At 36.7% G+C, this 23,823-nt stretch overlaps 1 protein-coding gene across 2 annotated transcripts in view; it reads left to right on the forward strand.

The window, feature by feature from the left end:
- Positions 1 to 14,634, forward strand: part of LOC110451497 — a 26,070-nt gene extending 11,436 nt beyond the window's left edge. The window contains exons 2-4 of one of the 2 annotated variants that reach the window (XM_021499543.1): positions 5,243 to 5,662; positions 5,873 to 5,947; positions 14,111 to 14,634. In XM_021499543.1, the coding sequence (XP_021355218.1) occupies positions 5,243 to 5,662; positions 5,873 to 5,947; positions 14,111 to 14,592 (977 nt within the window). In that variant the 3' untranslated portion in view covers positions 14,593 to 14,634. Of the gene's footprint in view, positions 1 to 5,189; positions 5,663 to 5,872; positions 5,948 to 14,110 lie in introns of those variants that run through there. The other variant, XM_021499542.1, reaches the window with a different exon arrangement.
- The last annotated feature ends 9,189 nt before the right edge of the window (positions 14,635 to 23,823 follow it).

Raw genomic sequence — 23,823 nt, forward strand, 5'->3', positions numbered from 1 at the left:
TTTGTTAATAAATTCTGAACTTGATTGCACTCCCATAGTGCATGCTCTATTGTTTCAATGTCTGATTTACAAAAATAACAATGAGGATTATCTACTATTCCAGCCCTGTACAGATATGAGTTTGTGGTTAAGATGTGTTGATTAACTCTATACTGAAACCATTGCAGTTTTGTGTTTTTGGTTACTTGAAATGGCGTTTTGTAGATATTTCTCCATGTATTATCATTATAATCAAAATAATTACTCCATTTCTTTCTACCAGTTGACAGTGTATCATTTTTACAAACCAAACTATAAAAGTCTTTTGTACCTTTTCTATTTCTTAGAAATATTTGTATATTACTAGGTACATAAGGATAGCTTATACATTTTATTTCATTTTGTTGAGAGAGATGTCTTTTAATTGTAGATAGCAGACCTTGGTACTGAAGAAAATTTGTTTCAATTTTAAATATTTGTCTAACTTCTTGTAAAGTATAAAACAATTTTGAATTAGTATCCTTAAGTAGGTCATTCACTATAACTTCACAATAAATACGTAGACATCATTCCTGGAAATAATTGAAAGGTAACAGGGCCAATTTCTGCAGTTGATTATTATTGAATGTATGATGATTGAATGGTAATGTGTAAGAATAATAATTTTAATGAAATTTGATATATTTGCATCGAAATAAGAAAACAATACAAAAAATTACAACACAAAACATTTATGTAAATAATTTACAACCCTGAGCCTTGTGTGAAATGCCGAACAACTGTCTGTCTGCAGTGCCTAACACCTATTCAGACCTTTGCTAGTGTCCCTCTGAGTCGACAGGTAACTTGTGATTTTAGAACAATGGATTGTCCAAAGAGTCCTGTCATTATGCCTTGTAATTTCAAAACACTCTTTCTTGTTGGCTTCATGTTAAAATGTATAATGTTCTACACTAACACTGACTACTACTTAACCATTCACTGTGAAAAATCACATTTCTTAAAACACTCTCAACACTCAAGAATGGATTCTAACATTTTGTACAACTAAAGTGTATACTCATGATAATATAAACGTTTCAAACTTGCAGTTATACGGAACAGGTGTACGGAGTGCATTCATGTTTATAAAATGTATATATAGTATAATAATAAGTATTTTAGAAGCCCAACGTTAATGTTACTTACTCACTCTTTTGTTTATTGTAAAAAAGAAATGTGTAAAGGTAATTAATTACATTACTATAACCATTTAATGATAATGGTAATGCTACTTTCCCAATGTAATGTGTAATCTAATTAATTACATTACCAATGCAATGGCCCCATGCTTACTAAGCATATATATATGACATTAAGATTGTAGTATGAACCTCTGTAAGTATATACGTAGGGGTATACACATTTCTGTTGTTTCCAGACTCTCTGTTATTGCAGATTTTGTTTCTGCATTAACATTCTGATTGTCTTTCATTCTTTCATTCAAAGTGTTTTTGTGCAGTTGTTGGTTATAACTAAGAATATATAATATTAAGATATAGTTATGTTCAGTGTTATCGTCAATTTATACCTGGGTGTCAAGTTTTAAGTACATTTCCTGGATAAATATGAACCACTGTTTACCTGCAAATTTTCCTCACAGTTTAACTTTAACTTTTTCTATACTCTATAATGAGGACAGATTTATGATTACAAAACATATTAGGTGAAGAGCACCCCACATATAGTAATAACATGCGATGGATGAAACTCAAACAAGGTGAATATTTGACAGGCGAAAGTTCCTTACTTTACAGTATCGAAACGAGGATAGATCCTAATGAAGTTTTGAAAAACTCATTAAAGGACCCTTTTATAAGAGTGGAGTATTTATAAACTCCGATTATGAAAATGTGAGCTTGGGAATATTTCTGCTCTTGTTGACTTGCCTCCTTACTTCTTTCTAATCCCTAAGAAACTTGTCCACATGATAAATTTCATTTTTATTCTGTGCTACGGAGTCATTCGAGACACACAAATACAGAATGTACCATGCTTTTTGATGGTTTGTAATAAAGGAGGTGCACATTTATTTATTGATAATGAATAGTCCCAGGTTGACTACGATGTTCCTCCGCAGTTGACAAACCTATAAAGTACGGTAAACCTTATAAGTACCAAAGATCGAGTGTCAAAATAAGCAATGGGCGATAAATCTTCAAAAAAATGTCGAATCAAAATGCTTACATGGAAAACACAACTTGTTGACATCATTATCAAGTCTACAAAGTTTCAAGAAGAAACGGACCACACCCATGTAAGTTTCTATTTATCTAACATAGACCAAAAACTCAATGACGTCATGAAACCTATCCCACTGGCTTGTATCTTATCATCTATATACTACTTTATGCAAAAAGAGCGTCTGCACGATCGCGAGCCAGGTGCCATATCGAACCGGAAATAGTCTTTCACAAACAAATCAATATAAGCAAAATATATTGTGAGGATAACAATACCATTTTAAGCGTAAATGTGCATATGGGAAAGCAAGTGAGGATAATGTTGCTTTAACCCTTCCGCTACCTCAGTGAAAACCATGATTTCTAGTCAGGCCAAGACTTTTGTTAACGTAATACATACTGATATGACGTACATAATACATTTTATGTAATATCAAAACTGGTTAAGTACTACTTTGGCATGCATAAACATGACCAATGCACAATTTCACATGATCATAAAGATTTGATAATCGATGTGTATCATGGTTAAATACCGAAACATTTTCTGTTTTGTTTTTGTTTTTTGTTTGTTTTTTAAATCAAAGGTATCATTTGTCGGTTGTCATATTTTGTTTGGAATTCCTGATGTTGAAAAATAGTATTGGTCTTACTATTGTAATGACATAAATCGCGCCATTCTGCACAAGTCTGTCTCCACCTAGGGGATGACAAGCTGATCTTTTCCGGCTTAAAAGGGAGACAAACATGTGAAGGATGGGAGAGAAAAAAAATCTCTTACCCTGGACGGGTGTATCAACACTTTTCTCGGTGTGAGATATCCTCGTCTCACGGTAGGGTTAAGAAGTGGAAATCCTCTATTCATTTCAATTGTATGACGCCACATCAACAATGCATCAGCGTCACGTCAACCCTGCATTTAGCCTGTAAAGTAAACAGTACATTATGTGGTCTATATGATATGCAATGGGTGAACAGGGTACTTGTAAGAGAAAAAGAATCAGTCACCTCTTTACGGGTGAGATAGTGAAATCTCAACCCTCGGGGGAAAATTCATAAGTTGCCAAACACTCGGCAAAGCTTCGTGTTTGGCAACTTAAGAATCTTCCCCTCGGGTTGAGATTTCCCTATCCACAAGGGGGTGGGAGATTCTATTATTCTCACGACAAACCCTGAATGCAGTGTGAAACTCGATGATGTCGTGAAAACTAGCCCGCCGGCTAGATATCATACTCCGACGTGGACCGAAAAGTGGCCATGGACCGAAAAGTGGATCACGTCGTGAAAACTAGCACACGAGATCGGATTATCTCAGTCGAGGTGTTATAGAATCTTAGCCCGAGACTGAAATAACCGGATCTCGCTCAGTTATAGGTATAGTTTTATTTTCCTTGCACCTTTTAGTTTGAAAAAAAATATTTTGCAAAAGACTTCAAGTATCCCGTCTGGGGTCTCACATAAATATGGCCTCAACACTACTAAAGCTTTCTTACATTGAAGACAATTTATTTCACAGTGTAGACTATATTTTATCTGCAACATCAGATATCTGACAACATCAAAACAATACTTATAACGACAAAAGAGAATATTTATACTGCTTGTTGTCAATTTAGAGCCGTTATCGCTCGAATGAATGCATCGCTGTGTAAAATCTTTTTGAGAAATGTCACGTACAGGTACGACCGAGTGACAAATGACCGAGTGGAACACTTTACCGGATGCCTTCGGCACGGTATTACAGTGAGATAAAACTTTAATATCGGCGTCAGATCCGCGCTATCATAAAGAGGTAAACACGCTGGCATACTGACCACAGTATTCACGAATCCATTACACACCACTAGAGACACGTTCTTAAATGACTGAAGTTATTAATATAACTAAATCAGATGATATTATAATGTTCAGGTGTGTTCTAGAAGACATCGAAGTAGGTTTTTTTGTGAAATTATGTTAAAACTGCATTTTTTTTAGTTCAGGTGTTAGTCTCAAATGCAAATGATCATTATTGTCTCTGATTGGACAATTACGGAAAATATTAAAACAACAGCTTTGTTAATACGGATTATAATTATCACTCCGCATATAATTGGTCATGATGTTTTTAATAAACATTAAATTTGCTTAGACAGTTGACAGCAGTCCAAAACATTTTAAGCAAGCTATTTCTACATTACTGATGCCTTCGGCACGGTATTTCAGTGAGATAAAACTTTAATGTCGGCGTCAGATCCGCGCTATCATAAGGAGGTAAACACGCTGGCATATTGCCTGCAGTATTTACGAATCCATTACACACCACTAGAGACACGTCCTCGAATGACTGAAGCTGTTAATGTGGCGCGAAACTCAATAAAACCAAATCACACCAGATGATACTCTTATGTTCAGCTGTGTTCTAGAAGACATCCAAATGGTGTTTTTTTTTTGTGAAATGATGTCTAAAATGCATTTTGATTTCGTTCAGTATTAGTTTCAAATGCAAATAATCATTATTACCTCTGATTGGATAATTTCGGAAAATATTAAAACAATAGCTTTGTTATTCTGGATAATGATTATCACTGCACATATCGTTGGTCATTATGTTATTAATAAACATTAAACCTTCTTGCTATTGCTAAATTTCAAGCGACTGTTAGATAGAAATATTCATTGAAAAATAATTCTTTCCATGTAAATTGTAATTTTATCACCAAATTAAGAAAACTGCCATTTTTAATGACCTCTATTCTCAATTTCAGAATGTGACCAGATGGTACCATTTTTGTCATTCCGACTTTCAAAAATATCTAAGATAGTGTCATTCACGTGTATGTACTTTCAATAAACACATTTTTGGATATAAAAGAAGATACTAGTCTTATGCTCCACGTGAAGAATGACCTGTGATGTCATTTTCGGTGTAGCACGAGTCAAGATAACCTTTAACATTTTTTTATCTAATTTGTGTCTCAGTCCATTTTAAACCAAGACTGTGGAATATATAACAATAGACACGATTGTTTCCAACAAAATGTTGTTTACTTGTTCTATAGTGGCGCTGTTTCTTACAGCCATTTCCGTCACCAACGGATCAGACGACAAGCGTATACTCCTCAGTGATCCACAGTATATCCAACAGGAACTGACGAGATTCCAGGCCGAATTACAGGAGATACAGGTCAAGTACAACACACAGAACACCAAACTAACTAATCTACAGGTAAAGTACAGCAGCCAGAATACCGAACTCAACAATCTACAAACAAAGTACAGCAGCCAGAATACCCAACTTGCGGACCTACAGACCAAGAACAGCATCCAGAATACCCAACTTGCGGACCTACAGACCAAAGACAGCAGCCAGAATACACAACTTGTAGACCTACAGACCAAGTACAACAGCCTGAATACCGAGCTCGCAAATCTGCAGACCAAGTTCAACAGCCAAAACACGGAACTCAAAAATCTACAGAGTAAGTACATTACCCTTTCGCCATCCTTTAACGCTAACGTAATGGCCTAACAGTCCAACGTTATAGCGAAGAAAGACGTTACAGACTAGACAAGGTTGATTAAGTTATATTCTCAATGAATACATAGGTATTTTATATATTATCGTTGCAGTTTAGCTCATTTAATAGTAACTTCTTATACATCATTGCTCCTCTATTATATATTGACAGGTGACAAAGGGGCTGTTGTTACAAGGTGGGGAAGACGAGACTGTCCTGCCAATATAACAACAAAAGTTTACTCTGGTAAGCATGATAAAACCTCTCATTCCCACTGGCCTAAGATATGGTAATCTAAATCCAGGGATAGAAGACTCTAATGTTGCCAATTAAAGTCTTCACCCAAAGATTGAGATTCTCTTCCCACCTCAAGATGGTTAACAATTCTTTTTCTTTGACCCTGACGAATATATCCAATACAAAATGCAATGTTGAGGTAAACGACTCAATGCCCTTTTGATATGACGTGATATTTGTTGACGTGACGTCACACACTTGTATAATACTGGGGGATCCCCCGTTTCAACCGTAGGGTTGCCTAGGGTGAGACAAGGATATCTCACAGCCGATAAAGTGTATATACACCATTCAAGGGTAGGAGACCTTTTAATATTCTACTGTAATTCGAGATACTTACATGTAGGTATTAATTAAGAAATCATCAACGTGTACGTGCATTTTGGTGGAAAATACAATAGGTGTGTGGAAATGTTGGTGGAAAATAATTAACGAATACAGCTTTCGGCTTGAGTTGACAGTTTCCCAACATTTGTGAATCTCGGGTTATTCTTTCCACCATAGGATACACTCATTTGTTGATTTTATCTATATTCTATCAAATAAAATGTAATCGAGTTTGTTTTGTCTACCTCAGTGATCATACACATATGATGAGCATGTTGACATAGATAATAATATGAAAGAACAAGGCCTTAAAAGAGCGTTACTTTTGTTGATCTCTGATATATTTACTTATTCGATCAGAATAAGTAAATACTGATTTAAGTCCGTTCTGGGAAGTATGGCAGGACGTTCGTTTTTTGAAGAATAATTGAACTTTTCCTGTCTGAAGATTGGATGTCGTTATAGCGATATATAGTCTCAATATCTTTCCATCCTGAACACCGGGTTGGATTTCAAATTTTGTTACAGTCAACGAGGTTTGACAGGTAAGGATGCCAAATAAAATTAAACAGTTTCTGGATGTAACTAGTTATAAATCGGCACGCGGTGTAAAACAGTAATACGTTGCTGAAAATGGCGTTAAACTCGTGTTGGTGGTCTGGAAAATCAATGTTGATTTCAATATAAATACATTATCAATTGTTTATTTTATGAGTGGTGATGCATAAATACATTATGTAAAGACTATAAAAAGACTTCAAATACATTAAATTTTAGTTATATCGTTCGATGGAATATGACGTGACTGTGACGGCATAGTATGATAATCTCTGAACGAAGATTCATGCACGTTAGTATTCACGCAAACTGATATAATAAGTATGGTCCTTAAGTCGTAAGAAATAATTTTTGTGATTTTTATGATTTCGAAATCTACATTCCTGGTCAAAACGATATAAAAATTATGTCAATATTTGACGATTTGACGCCACTTTTAAAGAGTATGCTATATGACGTTGCTCATATCATTATTTCCGACGTTACTGCTAAGAATGATACATGTACAAACGTAACCGGCGGGTAACATATGTATAGTAATTTTAACTGCTAATTTCTGGCTTCACTCCAGAGGTTTAAGCATGATTTAAAGAGACATTCTATAGCATTGAAATGGAAATAATTAGATATATTATTAAGTCATTCACAAATATCGAAATGTAAAACAAATAGGTTCCATATGACCATGGGACAAATTATTCTTTTGTACTTTTAAACTTTATAGTCTCGCATTTGTAGTTTCCTTCCGGTTATAGCTGTGACAAAAATGTGTTTACAGCAAGTTTTGGAATGACCGTACATGAAATTAAGTTGTGCGAGTTTTGGAATGACCGTGCATGAAATTAAGTGGTACGAGTTTTGACGTTGCAAGCGTGGTTACTGTCTTTAACGTCGCCACTTCGAATGTCAGTCAAGCCCGAGTTCAAAGAGTTTTTAATGGACTGAAGAGATTATTTCTTAGAATGCAACATAAGAAACAAATCCAGAAAATCAAATAGTCCTTTTTGAATATGCATGGCCTTCTGTGTTACGGATTAATCAACATTTTTATTTCTCTTAAGCGTATATCCTTGCGACAGTTTGGATAAAACTCATACAGGAATTAGATATAAATTTTATTTATTCTATAACAATTATAAAATATGTTATTTCAGCTTATATTGATCACATTTGTTGTCCTGGATTTTAGCGAGTAGGGCTCCTTACTGTGGCTGGAGAAAACCCACGTGGTCGGGCAGGTGACCCCATACCTTTTCATGTCCGATAGGGGACCCGAACCCCGGCCCCCTTGATGAAAGGCAAGTGCGCCATCCTTTTCACCGCCCGATCACCCAGTACAGTACAGAAATTACCTGTGTAATAAGTATTTGACTATTCTATTTCAGTTGGAAATTGGAGTATGTTTAGCCTCAGACTTTTCCCATGTAAATATTTAAGGTCGATGAAGTAATTTGTTCCAACAGTACCATTTTTCATTTATGGATAAACTATAAAATCTTACTGTGTCAATTTAGTGATTGTTTTTTTCAAAAAGTTGTTAAACATCGATTTCAGAAAATAAAACAGGCGTTTTAGTTCAAGCACAGAATACGTTATTCCTATTTTCAAAACTATGTTTATAAATTTTTGTAGATAATAAATAGCAAGTTCTGTTTTGTTCATTTTTCCATCATTTTATTAGCGAAGGAAAATTTTAATACTCATCGCCAAACACTACACATTTTAGCCTCACTTTCTACATCCAGTAAAAACTTTGACATGAAAAACCTAAACAACTTGTACAGCCACAGAAAGACAGTCCTTAGGCCAGTACAAATGGACTGAATAGAATAGTCACTGAAATGCACTATTAACCTAAGAAGTAGATTTCAAACACAGTATGTCATCATTCCTTTGTTTGGATAGATCACCAATATGAGCTCAATTACATCTAGAAGTAGGCAGGGAAGGTCCTTGGAAATATTTTTGTGGAAATAGCAGGCATATGTTGCCAACTTGGTGACAATTCTTTAGCCTCTAACCCCACTGTAAGCCCTATAGGAATGACTTTCCCTCTAATTACTAGTCAAACATCAGTCTCCTCCCCGTCAAGTGCAGGCTTCACCTTTAGCACCAATGAAATGACATTTAATTACATGTAGTATATATATATTAACAGAAAGTATATGCATTGAATAGCAATTGATATATTTCTGGTACATACAAGGTTTGATGATCATCTATGCAACACAATATACACAAATGTAAGGATTTATTGTGAAGTAAAAAAGTTTTATAAAAAGAATGCTTTCATTCTTTACACATTCATCGGACGTAAACAAACAACCTTGATCAATCAGAAATGATGCCCCCTCCTTCCCAAGGCACATACTCAAACAAAAGTTGTATTAACAAATTTAATACATGTATTTTGTCAGGATTGGAGATTGGGAAGCAATTCAAATGGTACATCCAAACAGTGTAAGAAAATTAAAGTCCAAAATAAAGTGTTTAAAGCAGAGACATATGTTTCGAACAACTAAATATTGTATTTATGAGGAATATATATCCCTGTTTTAAAGACAGATACAATGTATTGATCATTGGCAAAGCTAGCTAGGTCTTCTGTTTGCAAATTTAGTGGATTCACCTGCTATGTGTCTGCATACACATTATGCAGTTGAATTGTAGGTGTTTGGGGTGTATCTGCATTGGTAGAGTAATATAGATTATAGGCAGAATTTTAAAGTAAAGTAATTTGTTTTTAAATAATGGCACAGTGCATCAAATAAATAGGGTATCAATTTGGCAAGGCCGATACATAATTTCATAATTTCACAAATAAAATATTTCAAATTGAAATAATTCCAATATTTGAATAGTAATTATCCATGGAAAAAAATGATACATAGGCAAAACCACACATATGGGTGGTTTTGCTTTAATCACATGACTTAACCCTATCGTAGCCTTGGTAATTAGGAATTTTATCTGATACGACTAAATGCACATTTTATGTTTTTCCTCTTTTTGTCGTTTTCCATCGGCACACAGGTCGACGCAATGCCAGGATGGTTTTTATAAGAAACTTGTATTTTATTAAAAAAAATGGCATTCTCTTGGTGTTTTTTTATGATTATGTATTTTTTTATTTTTTATTTAATACATTCTTTGTATAATTAATGGGTTTTTTGGATAATTCTGAGATATAGAAAACAAATTCTTTAAAATAAAATCATTGCATGGCTTTAAAAAAAGTCATTGCATGGTTCACAGGACCTGTGAATGATTTGAGACTTTTTGAGACTGAACTGTACCTTTGGGTGTACAACATTTTAAATATTAATGGTTAAATACAAAATAACAAAGAATAATTCAAATGCAACACATTTAATGGCATAAAGTTACGTGTACTCATGTAAGTTTAAATGTCGGTCATTACAAATTCTCCCAAAGCCTCGCAACGTCACAGCACGCGCTGAGTCTGAGTGACGTCACGCGCCAAGGTCAGAAAACACAAGAAATCTAGATAAATTCTTCATCATATGAGTCAACAATTGGCAGTATTCGTCGGTATTTCGTTGGAAGTGATGACTGTGATGTTGTGCGCGACTGTGACGGTATTTAGAAGTTTATGTTGAATGTTCCACCTGTGATAGTTGCTCCGGAAAACATACCAGTGGCTAGATTTTTAACGTCTTTCTCGCAAATTGGCCTTGACCGGGACTTAAAGTAGTTCCGGCTACTGTGGTGATACAGGATCTTGTATCGCACATGTGTGATACAAGCAGACAGAAAACACATCTGACAAAATGATGTATTACTATCGTAAGATTGCATAGGCATGTGATAAATGTAATGATCAAATTGATTGACGGGAGCGTAATTGGATTATAATATTATAACATTTATAACTCAATTGTATTAGTCCTACGTATACTTACTGACACACTCAGGAGAATTACAGTTGGGCAGATATATAGGTGTCTCTGCCAGGAAAGTTCATAGGAAAAAAGTCATCTCTTCTACTTGTAACATATACGAATGTGGTCTCCCATTTCATCTGCATACCTGATAAAATAAGGAAAACAACTCTTCACACATAATAAAAAATAAAAATACTCGCACAAATAGGAAAATTTCTAAAAAAAATAATCTGATATGAGAGGTTAAGCCAGCACCCTGTGGTCATGCTTAAGAAAATGTGTCCTAACATTCTTGAGATAATGCTCGTTGATATCATTGAAGAACAGAAAATATGAATTGCCGATTGACTTGTTTTTAAACTGGAAGTGTACACAAGTTAGTCTGCACCCCTTGTTCCACACGCCTGAACCTGGCCAACATTTAGCACGATTACAAGCCGAAGAAACGGGACAGAAGTGACTGAACTAATCGTCCATCCTATTCTTTAAATTGGGTGGAAGATAGGCCTACTTGTCACAAGTTTAAACGCAGCCACCGTGTCTGTCAACTTCCGTAGCAAATGTAAACAATCTGACGGAAGTGTGCGGACCAGAAATCGGGGAAAATCCCTGGCGCTTCAATATTTATGTCGATTTAATTAATTATTGATATCTAAAGCGTATAATATTGTTAGAATAATGAAGAGATAGTCTTCTTGTTTCAGTAGATATATAAGTTGTATATGTTTTGGGAATAATAGAAGTAATATTTTACGTTCTTGTATAGCAAGTGAGATTTCCGTGTTCGCGCGAAACAGAAATAGAATATAGAAATATGATGTCAGTCGGAGTTCCTGTTTTTCCTGCTTTTCATTGGCTAAAGGTCAAGATTCACTTCCGGTTTTTCCACTGGATGGCTACTTCCGGACGAAAAAGATCAAGGGCAATGTGTAGCAAGGGGGGAGCAATTCTGTTTACGCGCGCATATGTTACCATTAAAGAGCTTCGCTCGGGCGCCTTCGGCGTAATAGAAACTGTAGTTCTGTGTCCGCTAGCAAATATTCAAATACAAGATGAAATTCGTGTATCCGTTTTCCTGCAGCTTGCTTGCCAACATAATAAATACATCAGTATGGTCTATCATCTATTAATACATGGCTATTCACCAATAAAAAAAGCCCGTGGACGGATATTAATTGAGCACTCTGAGCTACTTATATAGATAAAGAAGGTTATACCGTGCAGCTGTACCTTACTTATACTTTTTAATAAACTTGTAAAATTACTCTAAGGCGCTTTACAACATGGATAATAGTAAGGGTTATAACTGTGAAAACGAACAACAAAAGGCTTGCAATCACTTTCAAACATTTAACAAGCAATGTGCACATAATTGAACAAATAAAAGGGTGGTATTTACATGACGTCTTTGCAAAGATTCTAAAATGCAGACGTGAAGAGGTGAGTTTTTATGTCCCTTTTGAACTTGGCCAGGGTATTTGACTTCCTAATAGCAGATGGTAAGCTATTCCACAACGTAGCCGAAACCCTCCCAAAGCATCTGTTTCCGTAGGTCACAGTACGAGATTTTGGGACACACAACAAAGATTCCGACTCCGACCGCAGTGATCTTGACGGCTGATACAGGGTAACAAGTTCCTGTAGGTACTGAGGAGCTGTTCCATTCAGTGCCTTGTATGTGTATACCAGAATTTTGTACTGCGACCTGTATCGTACAGGTAACCAGTGCAACGAATAAAGCGCAGGTGTGATGTGCTCTCTCTTTCGAGTACGAGTAACTAGCCGTGCTGCAGTGTTCTGAACCCTCTGCAGACGACTAGTTAGTTTGTCAGATATACCACAGAGCAGGGCGTTACCATAATCCAACCGAGAGGTAACAAGTGAATGCACCAAAATCTTGCATGCATCTGCAGTTAGAAACTGCCGAATACAGCCGATGTTCCTGATCTGGTAGTAACAGGATTTGGCAATAGCGTTCACTTGTTTCTCCATGTTCAGAGAACTGTCAAAGTATACCCCTAGGTTTTTAACAGCTGGAACAGTCTCAATAGTTCTGGCACCAACCTTGAGCTGGAGAGCCATTGTTTGCTGACACTTTGGGGAAAAGACGATTAGTTCCGTCTTTTCCTGATTAAGTTTAAGCATGTTGGCGTTCATCCAGATACTGATATCTGTCAGACAAGCTTCCAGACTTTCTGAGACTGTATTCCAACTGTCCTGTGGTTTTATGACCATGTAAATTTGTGTGTCATCAGCATAGCAATGATAGCGAAGGCTATGGCGACGACAAATCTCTCCAATCGGTTTGGAGTACATACAATATTTTCGTGGTCCTAACACCGACCCTTGAGGAACCCCGAAATCTAGTACTTTGTCATGTGAGGTGGCAGATCCGATGGCAACACACTGTCGTCGTTCACTCAGGTATGACTGTATCCAGCATAGTGCGGTATCAGTCACTCCATAAGAGTATTCCAGACGTTTATAAAGTATGCCATGGTCGATGACGTCAAATACAGCTGACAAGTCCAGCATGACAAGCACCGCTCTGCACTTGTTATCCAATGCAGAAGCTATATATCACTATATACACGTAGGAGAACCGTCTCAGAATAGTATCCCATGCGGTAGGCCGATTGCATGTTGTCATGGAGACTGTTTGCATGGAGATGAACCTCTAAACGCCGGGACACAACCTTCTCCAAGATCTTAGACAGAAAAGGAGTTGACACTGGGTGGTAGTTTTTCAACTCCTCCTTGTCCATTCCTGGCTTTTTTAACAATGGTCTGACATGTGCCTTCTTGAAACATAATGGAACCTTTGACTCAACCAATGATTTGTTCATGATTGCGGTAATCAAAGGAAGCAGTGCTTCAAGACACTGCTTTAATAGGTCTGTAGGCAGTGGATCAAGCTCACATAACTTCGATTCCGAGGTCATGATAATGTTACGCAACTCGTCCTTGGTTGTTGGTGAGAGCTTTGTCAATGGTTCCCCATCAAATGCAATGTCAGCAGTCATGACCTTAGATCCTTTCAATGACGCTTTAGCCAAACGACCTACTTGGTCAACAGAAGATCATAAGCATAATTACGAAAAGCTGTATTCAACACAAAATTAGGATGCGGTTATTGTTTGTGGTATTCTCTAGTGTTTTTCTTAAACCCCTTAATACAAGTATGCCTCAGTATCTCTCTCGAAACTTGACATCTTTTGGATGTTTTCTTTGTCAATAGCAAACACCGGTGATACTTTTTCATGTGTAACATCATGAAGACATTATATTACCAAGTTAATTAGTAAATGCTTGATTATTTTAGGTTATGCTGGTGGATCGATGTTTACCTCTACTGGAGCCGCAGCGGAATACGTGTGTATGCCTAACGACCCTATCTGGGGACCTCACAAGGATCTGGTGAACGGCGATGGTGTTGGCTTTATCTACGGGGCAGAGTACGAGGAACCAGGGGCCCTGTTTGGTATGCCGGGTTATGTAGAGGATGTACCGTGCGCCGTCTGTCTTGGTACACAACACACCGCCTATCTTATGATTCCGGGTAGGACACAATGCTATCCAGGATGGACAGAAGTATATCAGGGCTACCTAGCGTCTGGTCACCATGGTCACGCGGCAGCGTCACAGTACGTCTGTGTTGATGGGGACGCTCAGGCAGTTCCCGGGGGTGGTACCCATAATGAAGACGGTAAACTGTTCTATGGTGTCAAAACTAAGTGTGGATCACTGCCCTGTCCACCGTATGAAGACGGAAAATTTCTTTCGTGTATTGTCTGTATGAAGTGAGCATGCTCTGTATACTTTTCAAGAAAATACAAATAAATTTGATTGACACACACAAAAAATATCTCTCTTGCTTGTCCCATTGTATTAGTTAATTTAAATAGTTTTATTGGAAAAAGGAGCCACTATTTGGAATCAGTTATTGAATTCTGGGTGATTATTTGTAATATATCTATATATAAGAAAGGAATATTTTTTAAGAGTATGGCACTGCCAACACTCAGAGCTGATGAGAAGACATCACTGTACGTCAACTCACTTAAATGAACTTATACTCAATGTTTTGCCATTTATACATTATATAGGTTTCCCGACATATAATATCCAAAAAGTGGCTCGTATCTGCAAGAAATTAGGCTGTCTGACTAACGACATTAGCAGTAAAACACTCAGTCGGGAAATGTGATAATAATAACGTCAACAAATAAAAAAAAAATAGTCCAACTATTAAATTATTAATTCGACACCGTCTCAGTACATGACAACTTTTTAAATATTGTATTGACACCTATCTTCAAATTAAATACGCCACGACACATAAGACTTTTTAAGAAATTGCAGACTTTCGAAAGTACATGTTTCTAAAAGACAGCTTATTTGATTAAAATAATGAACAGTGACTCGAAAACCCTTGATTGGTACAGCTATGTACGCGCATTAACGTGAGAGGAAAACGCACAGCAAAACTAGGATTCTGACCTGGAACATCCAAACTCTAGATGGACGTTCTAACCAGTAGAGCTTCCTGGTTACCGCCGATCGACCCGGTCCAGTTCCTCTTTAACGGGTTTTTCGACACCGAAAACACACGAGACCCTGTTCCATTTCCGGAGGCATCTTTAGTTGGTTGCCAGATATAACAGAAAATGAAAAATGCAACGACCAGACAGGGATTCGAATCCAAGATCACCGAATTTAAGACGGACCTCCTAACAAATTGAACTAAATGGTCACCGGCGATTAGCCCAGTCCAGTTACGCTAATTATTTCGGTTAATAATTTTCGGGTTCCAATCAATGTATAGCTATATTTATCCAGAAATATATTGGAAATAATTGCGAAATGGAAATATGCTCAATAATTTTCAAACTAATTCCCTGTGAGTTAAAAGCTCTGTTATGAAACAATTTTGGATAGATACGTAATGCAAGGAATGAATCAAGATCATCTAAATTAAGCTAGGTGTTCTGATTTCATAACCTCCAGAATTATATAAAATAATTTCTAATGTATCATTGGAGTCTGATGCTCAGTATTCGTATTTTATATGTGAAATCGTAATCAATAAAATGAATACATACAAGACTCATGTAGGTCAGTGATCGAGAAAAGAATACAGTTGATGTTACCCACACCATGTATTGTAAGAGGCGACTAAAATGGGAACCCCCTGAAGAATCTGGGATTTGCTTTTGTGCCCTCTACTTGGGGTACACAAAAAGCGACCAAAATAGTATGCTGCACCCGTTGCAATATTTTGAATATTTATCTATCTTTCTACTTCTACCTATCTTTTATTTCCTAGCGCCTTGCTCGGCAATACCTCACTTTTGGCTTTAATGTTAAACGAGCGCCCAAGTGAGGGAGGCAATGGGTTCTGTTTCCTGGCTCTAACATACCAAAGTCCTTAAAAATGGTGGTTGGTAATCCCTGCTTAACGTTATTTAGGGGAATGGGAATAACTGGTTTATCCGTTGTCTGTATAATGTTACCGGGCGGAATGCTGTGGTGGGTGCGGTGCATTCGGCATGGTATTTCAGGGGGAAAGCATTTTTAAGTCGGCACCAGATCCGCACTATCACAAGGAGGCTAGAGCACCAACATACCATGCCTGCTACACACACACACTTGTAACAACAAAGATGGAGGCACGTCCTTAAATGACATGAGCTGTTGATAGGACATTTAACAAAATAAAACCAAACGAATACCTAGAAATACAATATATTCTTATATGTTTCAATGCTCCCTAAATGTCGGAATATATTGCAGTATGAATTGACTTTCAGTACCTGTCACGTACATGTACATACACTCTCACGTATTATACATCAAAACATCACACATAATCTCTCACTCATACACACACACGTATAATACATCAAAACATCACACAAAATCTCTCACTCATACATACACACGTATGATACATCAAAACATCACACGTAATCTCTCACTCACACACACACGGATAATACATTAAAACATCACACGAAATCTCTCACTCATACACACACACATATATAATACATCAAAACATCACACATAATCTCTCACTCATACACACACATGTTTAATACAGAAAAAACATCATCCATAATCTCTCATTTATACATGTACACACGCATGCCTGTCGGCCCAAATATCCTAACATATAATTTACATTAAGACCTTCATCTGTGCATAACTGCATACCCAAACACTTTAAATCATGTCGATACGTAGATAGCTGTCATTGATATTGTCTACCGTATAGGTGAGAAGGTATATAGCTGTCATTGATATTGTCTACCGTATAGGTGAGTAGGTATATAGCTGTCATTGATATTGTCTACCGTATAGGTGAGAAGGTATATAGCTGTAATTGATATTGTCTACCGTATAGGTGAGTAGGTATATAGCTGTAATTGATATTGTCTACCGTATGGGTGAGTAGGTATATAGCTGTCATTGATATTGTCTACCATATAGGTGAGTAGGTAGATAGCTGTAATTGATATTGTCTACCGTATGGGTGAGTAGGTATATAACTGTCATTGATATTATCTACCGTATAGGTGAGAAGGTAGATAACTGTCATTGATATTTTCTACCGTATAGGGGAGCACGTATATAGCTGTCAATGATATTGTCTACCGTATAGGTGAGAAGGTAGATAACTGTCATTGATATTTTCTACCGTATCGGTGAGTACGTATATAGCTGTCAATGATGTTGTCTACCGTATAGGTGAGTAGGTAGACAATTGTCATTGATATTGTCTACCGTATGGTTGAGTAGGTATATAGCTGTTATTGATATTGTCTACCGTATAGGAGAGTAGGTAGATAACTGTCAATGATATTGCCTACCGTATAGGTGAGTAGGTATATATCTGTCATTGATATTGTCTATCGTATAGGGGAGAAGGTATATAGCTGTCATTGATATGGTCTACCGTATAGGTGAGAAGGTAGATAACTGTCATTGATATTTTCTACCGTATAGGTGAGTAGGTAGATAACTGGCATTGATATTGTCTACCGTATAGGTGTGTACGAATATAGCTGTCATTGATATTGCCTACCGTATAGGTGAGTAGGTATATATCTGTCATTGATATTGTCTACCGTATGGTTGAGTAGGGATATAGCTGTCATTGATATTGTCTACCATATAGGTGAGTAGGTATCTAGCTGTCATTGATATTGTCTACCATATAGGTGAGTAGGTATCTAGCTGTCATTGATATTGTCTACCATATAGGTGAGTAGGTAGTTAGCTGTCATTGATATTGTCTATCGTATAGGTGAGTAGGTATATAACTGTCTTTGATATTGTCTACCGTATAGGTGTGTACGAATATAGCTGTCATTGATATTGCCTACCTTATAGGTGAGTAGATATATAGCTGTCATTGATATTGCCTACCGTATAGGTGAGTAGGTATATAGATGTAATTGATATTGTCTACCGTATGGGTGAGTAAGTATATAGCTGTCATTGATATTGCCTACCTTATAGGTGAGTAGATATATAGCTGTCATTGATATTGCCTACCGTATAGGTGAGTAGGTATATATCTGTCATTGATATTGTCTATCGTATAGGTGAGTAGGTATATAACTGTCATTGATATTGTCTACCGAATAGGTGAGTAGGTAGATAACTGTCATTGATATTTTCTACCGTATAGGTGAGTAGGTAGACAATTGTCATTGATATTGTCTACCGTATGGTTGAGTAGGTATATAGCTGTTATTGATATTGTCTACCATATAGGTGACTAGGTAGATAGCTGTCATTGATATTGTCTATCGTATAGGTGAGTAGGTATATAACTGTCTTTGATATTGTCTACCGTATAGGTGGGTAGGTATATAGCTGTCATTGATATGGTCTACCATATAGGTGAGAAGGTATATAGCTGACATTGAGATTGTCTACCGTATAGGTGAGTAGTTTGATAACTGTCAATGATATTGCCTACCGTATAGGTGAGTAGGTATATAGATGTCATTGATATTGTCTACCGTATGGTTGAGTAGGTATATAGCTGTTATTGATATTGTCTACCATATAGGTGAGTAGGTAGTTAGCTGTCATTGATATTGTCTATCGTATAGGTGAGTAGGTATATAACTGTCATTGATATTATCTACCGTATAGGTGAGAAGGTAGATAACTGTCATTGATATTTTCTACCGTATAGGTGAGTAGGTAGACAATTGTCATTGATATTGTCTACCGTATGGTTGAGTAGGTATATAGCTGTTATTGATATTGTCTACCGTATAGGTGTGTACGAATATAGCTGTCATTGATATTGCCTACCTTATAGGTGAGTAGATATATAGCTGTTATTGATATTGTCTACCGTATAGGAGAGTAGGTAGATAACTGTCAATGATATTGCCTACCGTATAGGTGAGTAGGTATATATCTGTCATTGATATTGTCTATCGTATAGGTGAGTAGGTATATAACTGTCTTTGATATTGTCTACCGTATAGGTGAGAAGGAATATAGCTGTCATTGATATTGTCTACCATATAGGTGAGTAGGTATCTAGCTGTCATTGCTATTGTCTACCGTAGAGGTGAGTAGGTAGATAACTGTCATTGATATTTTCTACCGTATCGGTGAGTACGTATATAGCTGTCAATGATATTGTCTACCGTATAGGTGAGAAGGCAGATAGCTGTCATTGATATTGTCTATCGTATAGGTGAGTAGGTATATAACTGTCGTTGATATTGTCTACCGTATAGGTGGGTAGGTATATAGCTGTCATTGATGTTGTCTACCGTATAGGTGAGTAGTTTGATAACTGTCAATGATATTGCCTACCGTATAGGTGAGTAGGTATAGTTCAGAAATGATTTAAGTTACTGTCATAGATATTATAAAAAAGCTTCAGACCAAGTGATAAACCGGAGTCGACTTGACCGCAAAGTCTTGTGTTTTTGTAGATCGTCTTACAGGCTGGCATTATATCAACATAGATGACAGTGATGTTTAATATCTTAAACTGTAAATAAATGAATAAATAAATACATAGGCAGTATACCTTTAAACAACTGATTCATGGATATTAATCATATTTATTATATGACTGGTGCTCATTCTCAGACCTGATTGGAGGAACGACGTCATGTGACGAGTCTGTTAATATGTTACAGACCTCGTTCTATGAATAGAAATGTGTTACAGACCTCGACCTATTAATAGAAAAGTGTTACAGACCGCTACCTAAAATATGCCTAGGTAATTTCCCAGCCAGAGTGTAATTACGTTACCAATTACACTACTGAATTCAACTACAAATGAATTATCTCATCAAATTATGTGAATATTGATAATGTCGATTGTGCAAATAATATTTACTTGTAATCAATTCAAGGGATAGACCTTACCTGAAGTCCATAATTGTATAATATTACATATATATGTTTACATATACCAAGATGACTACAAATTATAAGTATACGGCACGCATGCAGATGATATATTTGATAATAAAAAAGGAACAGCATTTTTTCATTTTTCATTTTTATTTCTTAAAATAGATATTTTCTTCTCCTATAATACAAGTTACTCTCTCTCTATGCGATTTGGTACAGTTAGTTGATCAATATTACAGAATGAAACAAATACGGAAGGCTCGTATGCAATAATGTCCACTGTAATTTCTCATCACAATAATGAATATTATGTACAATTTTACAATGCATGTAACACAATACACAGTGACCGTTAGACTTTCAAAAATGGATTTGGCTCCTAGCTAGGTAACAGAACAGGTAAATAACAGTTTGATGAGTTTAACCTGGCCTGTGTCTGACACATAGAGCTGCTATGTGATACCGTATGACCCTTATGAAAAACAACTGGGCGTTTAGTATTTGTATTTGCATTCGTTTGGATCTATAGCTCCCCTTCACCTGGTTTTAACACCTTGGCGAGTTACGTAAGGGGAGGGGGGACTACGGCCCAGGTAAGTAGTGGCTATGTTTACATGTGTTGCCGATACTGTGTTGTAATTTTACATGTGTCGATTAAGGTCGTTAAAAAAACACCGAAAACGCCATTTCTAAAGTTAAGAAAGTATAGACAGAAAGCTTATAGATGAAGCTAGAATAGGGAAACATACTAAAACATCAAGTTTATATGTTTAAACACCAAACCGTATATATTGTTAAGGCATTCCTCAATTTACACTAACCACGATTGTTATCGCACAACGTTCGTCGATCGGCCGCACAGTGTTGAGCAAGCAATGATCGTCCAATTTTTTTATCGTTCGCACTTCGTGCACACATCGTGCGCACACCGCACATCGTGTAACGTTGTGCGATCCCACAACTGTAGTTATCACTCAGCTTATAATTGGTCAAGATGTTATTTATAAACATTAAAGGTGGGGTACTTGTCTATGTTAAACTTCCCAAAGACTATGCCCACGCACGGATTTTCATGAAACTTTAAAAGTACTTTAATCATACCATGGCTGAACAGAAATATACAGGGTCTGACATGAATTTTGTCAAATGAATGCACGTTACTTCCTTTTGAATCTCCATAACATTTCTCTTACTGTATTTTATTAATGAAACTGCTTATATTGATTACAGACATGCACAAGTTGACATGAAACCAAATCTGAATGTGTCCGTAAGATAGTTTAGTGGACAGTGATCAAAAACTAACCAGATTATAATTATTTTTCTGTTGAATTTGCTAATGTACATGTATATCATTTCAAACAACAACAACAAGTTTTCAAAGTTCCATAAAAAGTCTCATTAAAATATTTTAGCAAAATTTATTTTGATTGCTTACTATCCACTGTCAAAATATTATTGAAATTAAACGCCGGGAAAGTGTTTTTTTCTATACTGTTGAATCTCTGCAACACAAGCTTGCATTTATCTAAATCTAGGTCATAGATGCACATTTTCCAACCATAATGTTTTACTGTCATGATATGCCTAACTTGTATCACTATTAAGATTTTGGTTTATTTCCATACTTCTGTATCAATCACCCATCGTCCCATAGCAAGATGGTGGGGGCAATATATAAATGATTAGCTCCCTAGCTAGACTTGGACACACACCAAAGACCTTCAAAATACTAGTTGGACTCTCTACAAACTGGGCTATCGCAGACGATACCCCTTATCAGCAAACAACTGACTTCTTAATATTAGAAGATAGTTCTGATGAAGTTTGCTTTGAACATTTCCCAGGAAGTATAACATACAAGCAGTATGTGCACACATTCCAACAGTTCGCTTACCAGTGGGGCAAGTACAGTAAGAGTCTTTGATAGGATCTCTGGAATCTGCAACCTCATACTGAATCGAGACATTGTATTTTGTTTGTGATGAATCTAATCCCTGGACAAACCCGTTGAATGTTGACACCCAAACCTCAAAGTCACCTGAGGAAGTAAACTGTTCCGCTATATATCCGGCTGCTTGCTAAACAAGTTCCAGAAATACTGTATACAGGTTTAAAACTGAATATAATTATATCAGTATAGTAGTATAGTAAAAGAGACTATTGTAAGACAATGTGAAAACAACGTAATGAGGATGAAGGAGAGAGTAGTAAAAAGACAATAAGAAATAAAAAATGAAATAAGCAAGACAGGCCAAGATGGTAGGACAGCTTGCAAGGCAGCCAGACAGCAAATGTGCAGTGTGCACACAATGTGTGCACGGTGTGTGAACGATGTGTGCACGATGTGCGAACGATAACAATTTGGACGATCATTGCTTGCGCACATTTGTGCGGACGATGGACGATCGTAGTGCGATAGCTATCGTGGTTGGTGTAAATTGAGGAATTTCGTGATTAGAGATATAAACTTGATTTTGTAAGTATGTTTCAATACTTCAGCTTCATCTTTCAATATTTTAGCTTTATCTTTAAGCTTATCTTTCTACCTATACTTTCTGCAATTTAGAAATGGTGTTTTCGGGGGTTTTGGAGGGTTTTAAACGACCTAAATCGACACTTGTAAAATATGCAAAACAAATATAGAGTCGGTCCTATATTCAGGTAAACATAGCCACTTTGTACAGATTCGTACCTTGACCGTAGTTTTCCTCACCCGGGGCATTTACGTTACTCGTCGAGGTGTGAAAATACAGGTGAAAGGGAGCTATAGACAAAACCAAATGCAACTAACAAATACTGAACGTCCAGCTGTGCTTTCATAGCAGCCATACGGTATCATGTATCAGCTCTTTGTGTCAGACACAGGCTAGATAAAACTCCGGTCACTCATCAAATTGTTATTTACCTGTAGCCAAACCCTTTCCTGACAGTCTAACTGTCACCGTAATATTGTGTAACACACATTGTAAAACTGTACCTAATCTTAATAAATGTAATGAGAAATGTAATATACTGAACATAAAAAGAAACGCACATTTAAAATATGCAATCAATAGCCTATGCTATTTTTGGAAATTTGAACAAATTTTAATACAATATGAAGGGACAAGTCTACTCTTTACAATACTGTAAAAGAAAAGCCTGTGTGACGTCACTCGTGTCATCAGTAGTTACTCAAAGTGGGATACCCGCGTAAAACAAAATGACACTTCAGTACCTAGTGTGGGCACCTTTTGCACGAATCCCTGCACGGATTCTCCTATGCATTGAATTCATGAGAACATTTATTCGACTTAAGGGAATGTTGTTCCATTCTTATGTTAATGCTGCGATCAACTGGGTACGGTTAGTTGGGGGGTTTTGACGTTTCCTAAAACACCTGTCCAGCTCATCCCATAGATGCTCAATGGGAGACATGTCGGGGCTATATGGGGGCCATTCCAGAGGCTGAACGTTGTTTGCCGTGAGAAAATCAAGACAGACTCTGGCAACATGCGGTCGAGCATTGTCTTGCTGGAAAATTAGGTTATGACGTCTTAGAAGTAGAAGGAAATGTAGTTGGAGGATCTGGTCTCTGTATCGAACGGCATTGTGGTTTTGATCCAGGACCACTAAGGGGGATTTTACT

Source organism: Mizuhopecten yessoensis, unplaced genomic scaffold (assembly GCF_002113885.1).
Source record: "Mizuhopecten yessoensis strain PY_sf001 unplaced genomic scaffold, ASM211388v2 scaffold6111, whole genome shotgun sequence".
Taxonomy (NCBI): Eukaryota; Metazoa; Mollusca; class Bivalvia; order Pectinida; family Pectinidae; genus Mizuhopecten; species Mizuhopecten yessoensis.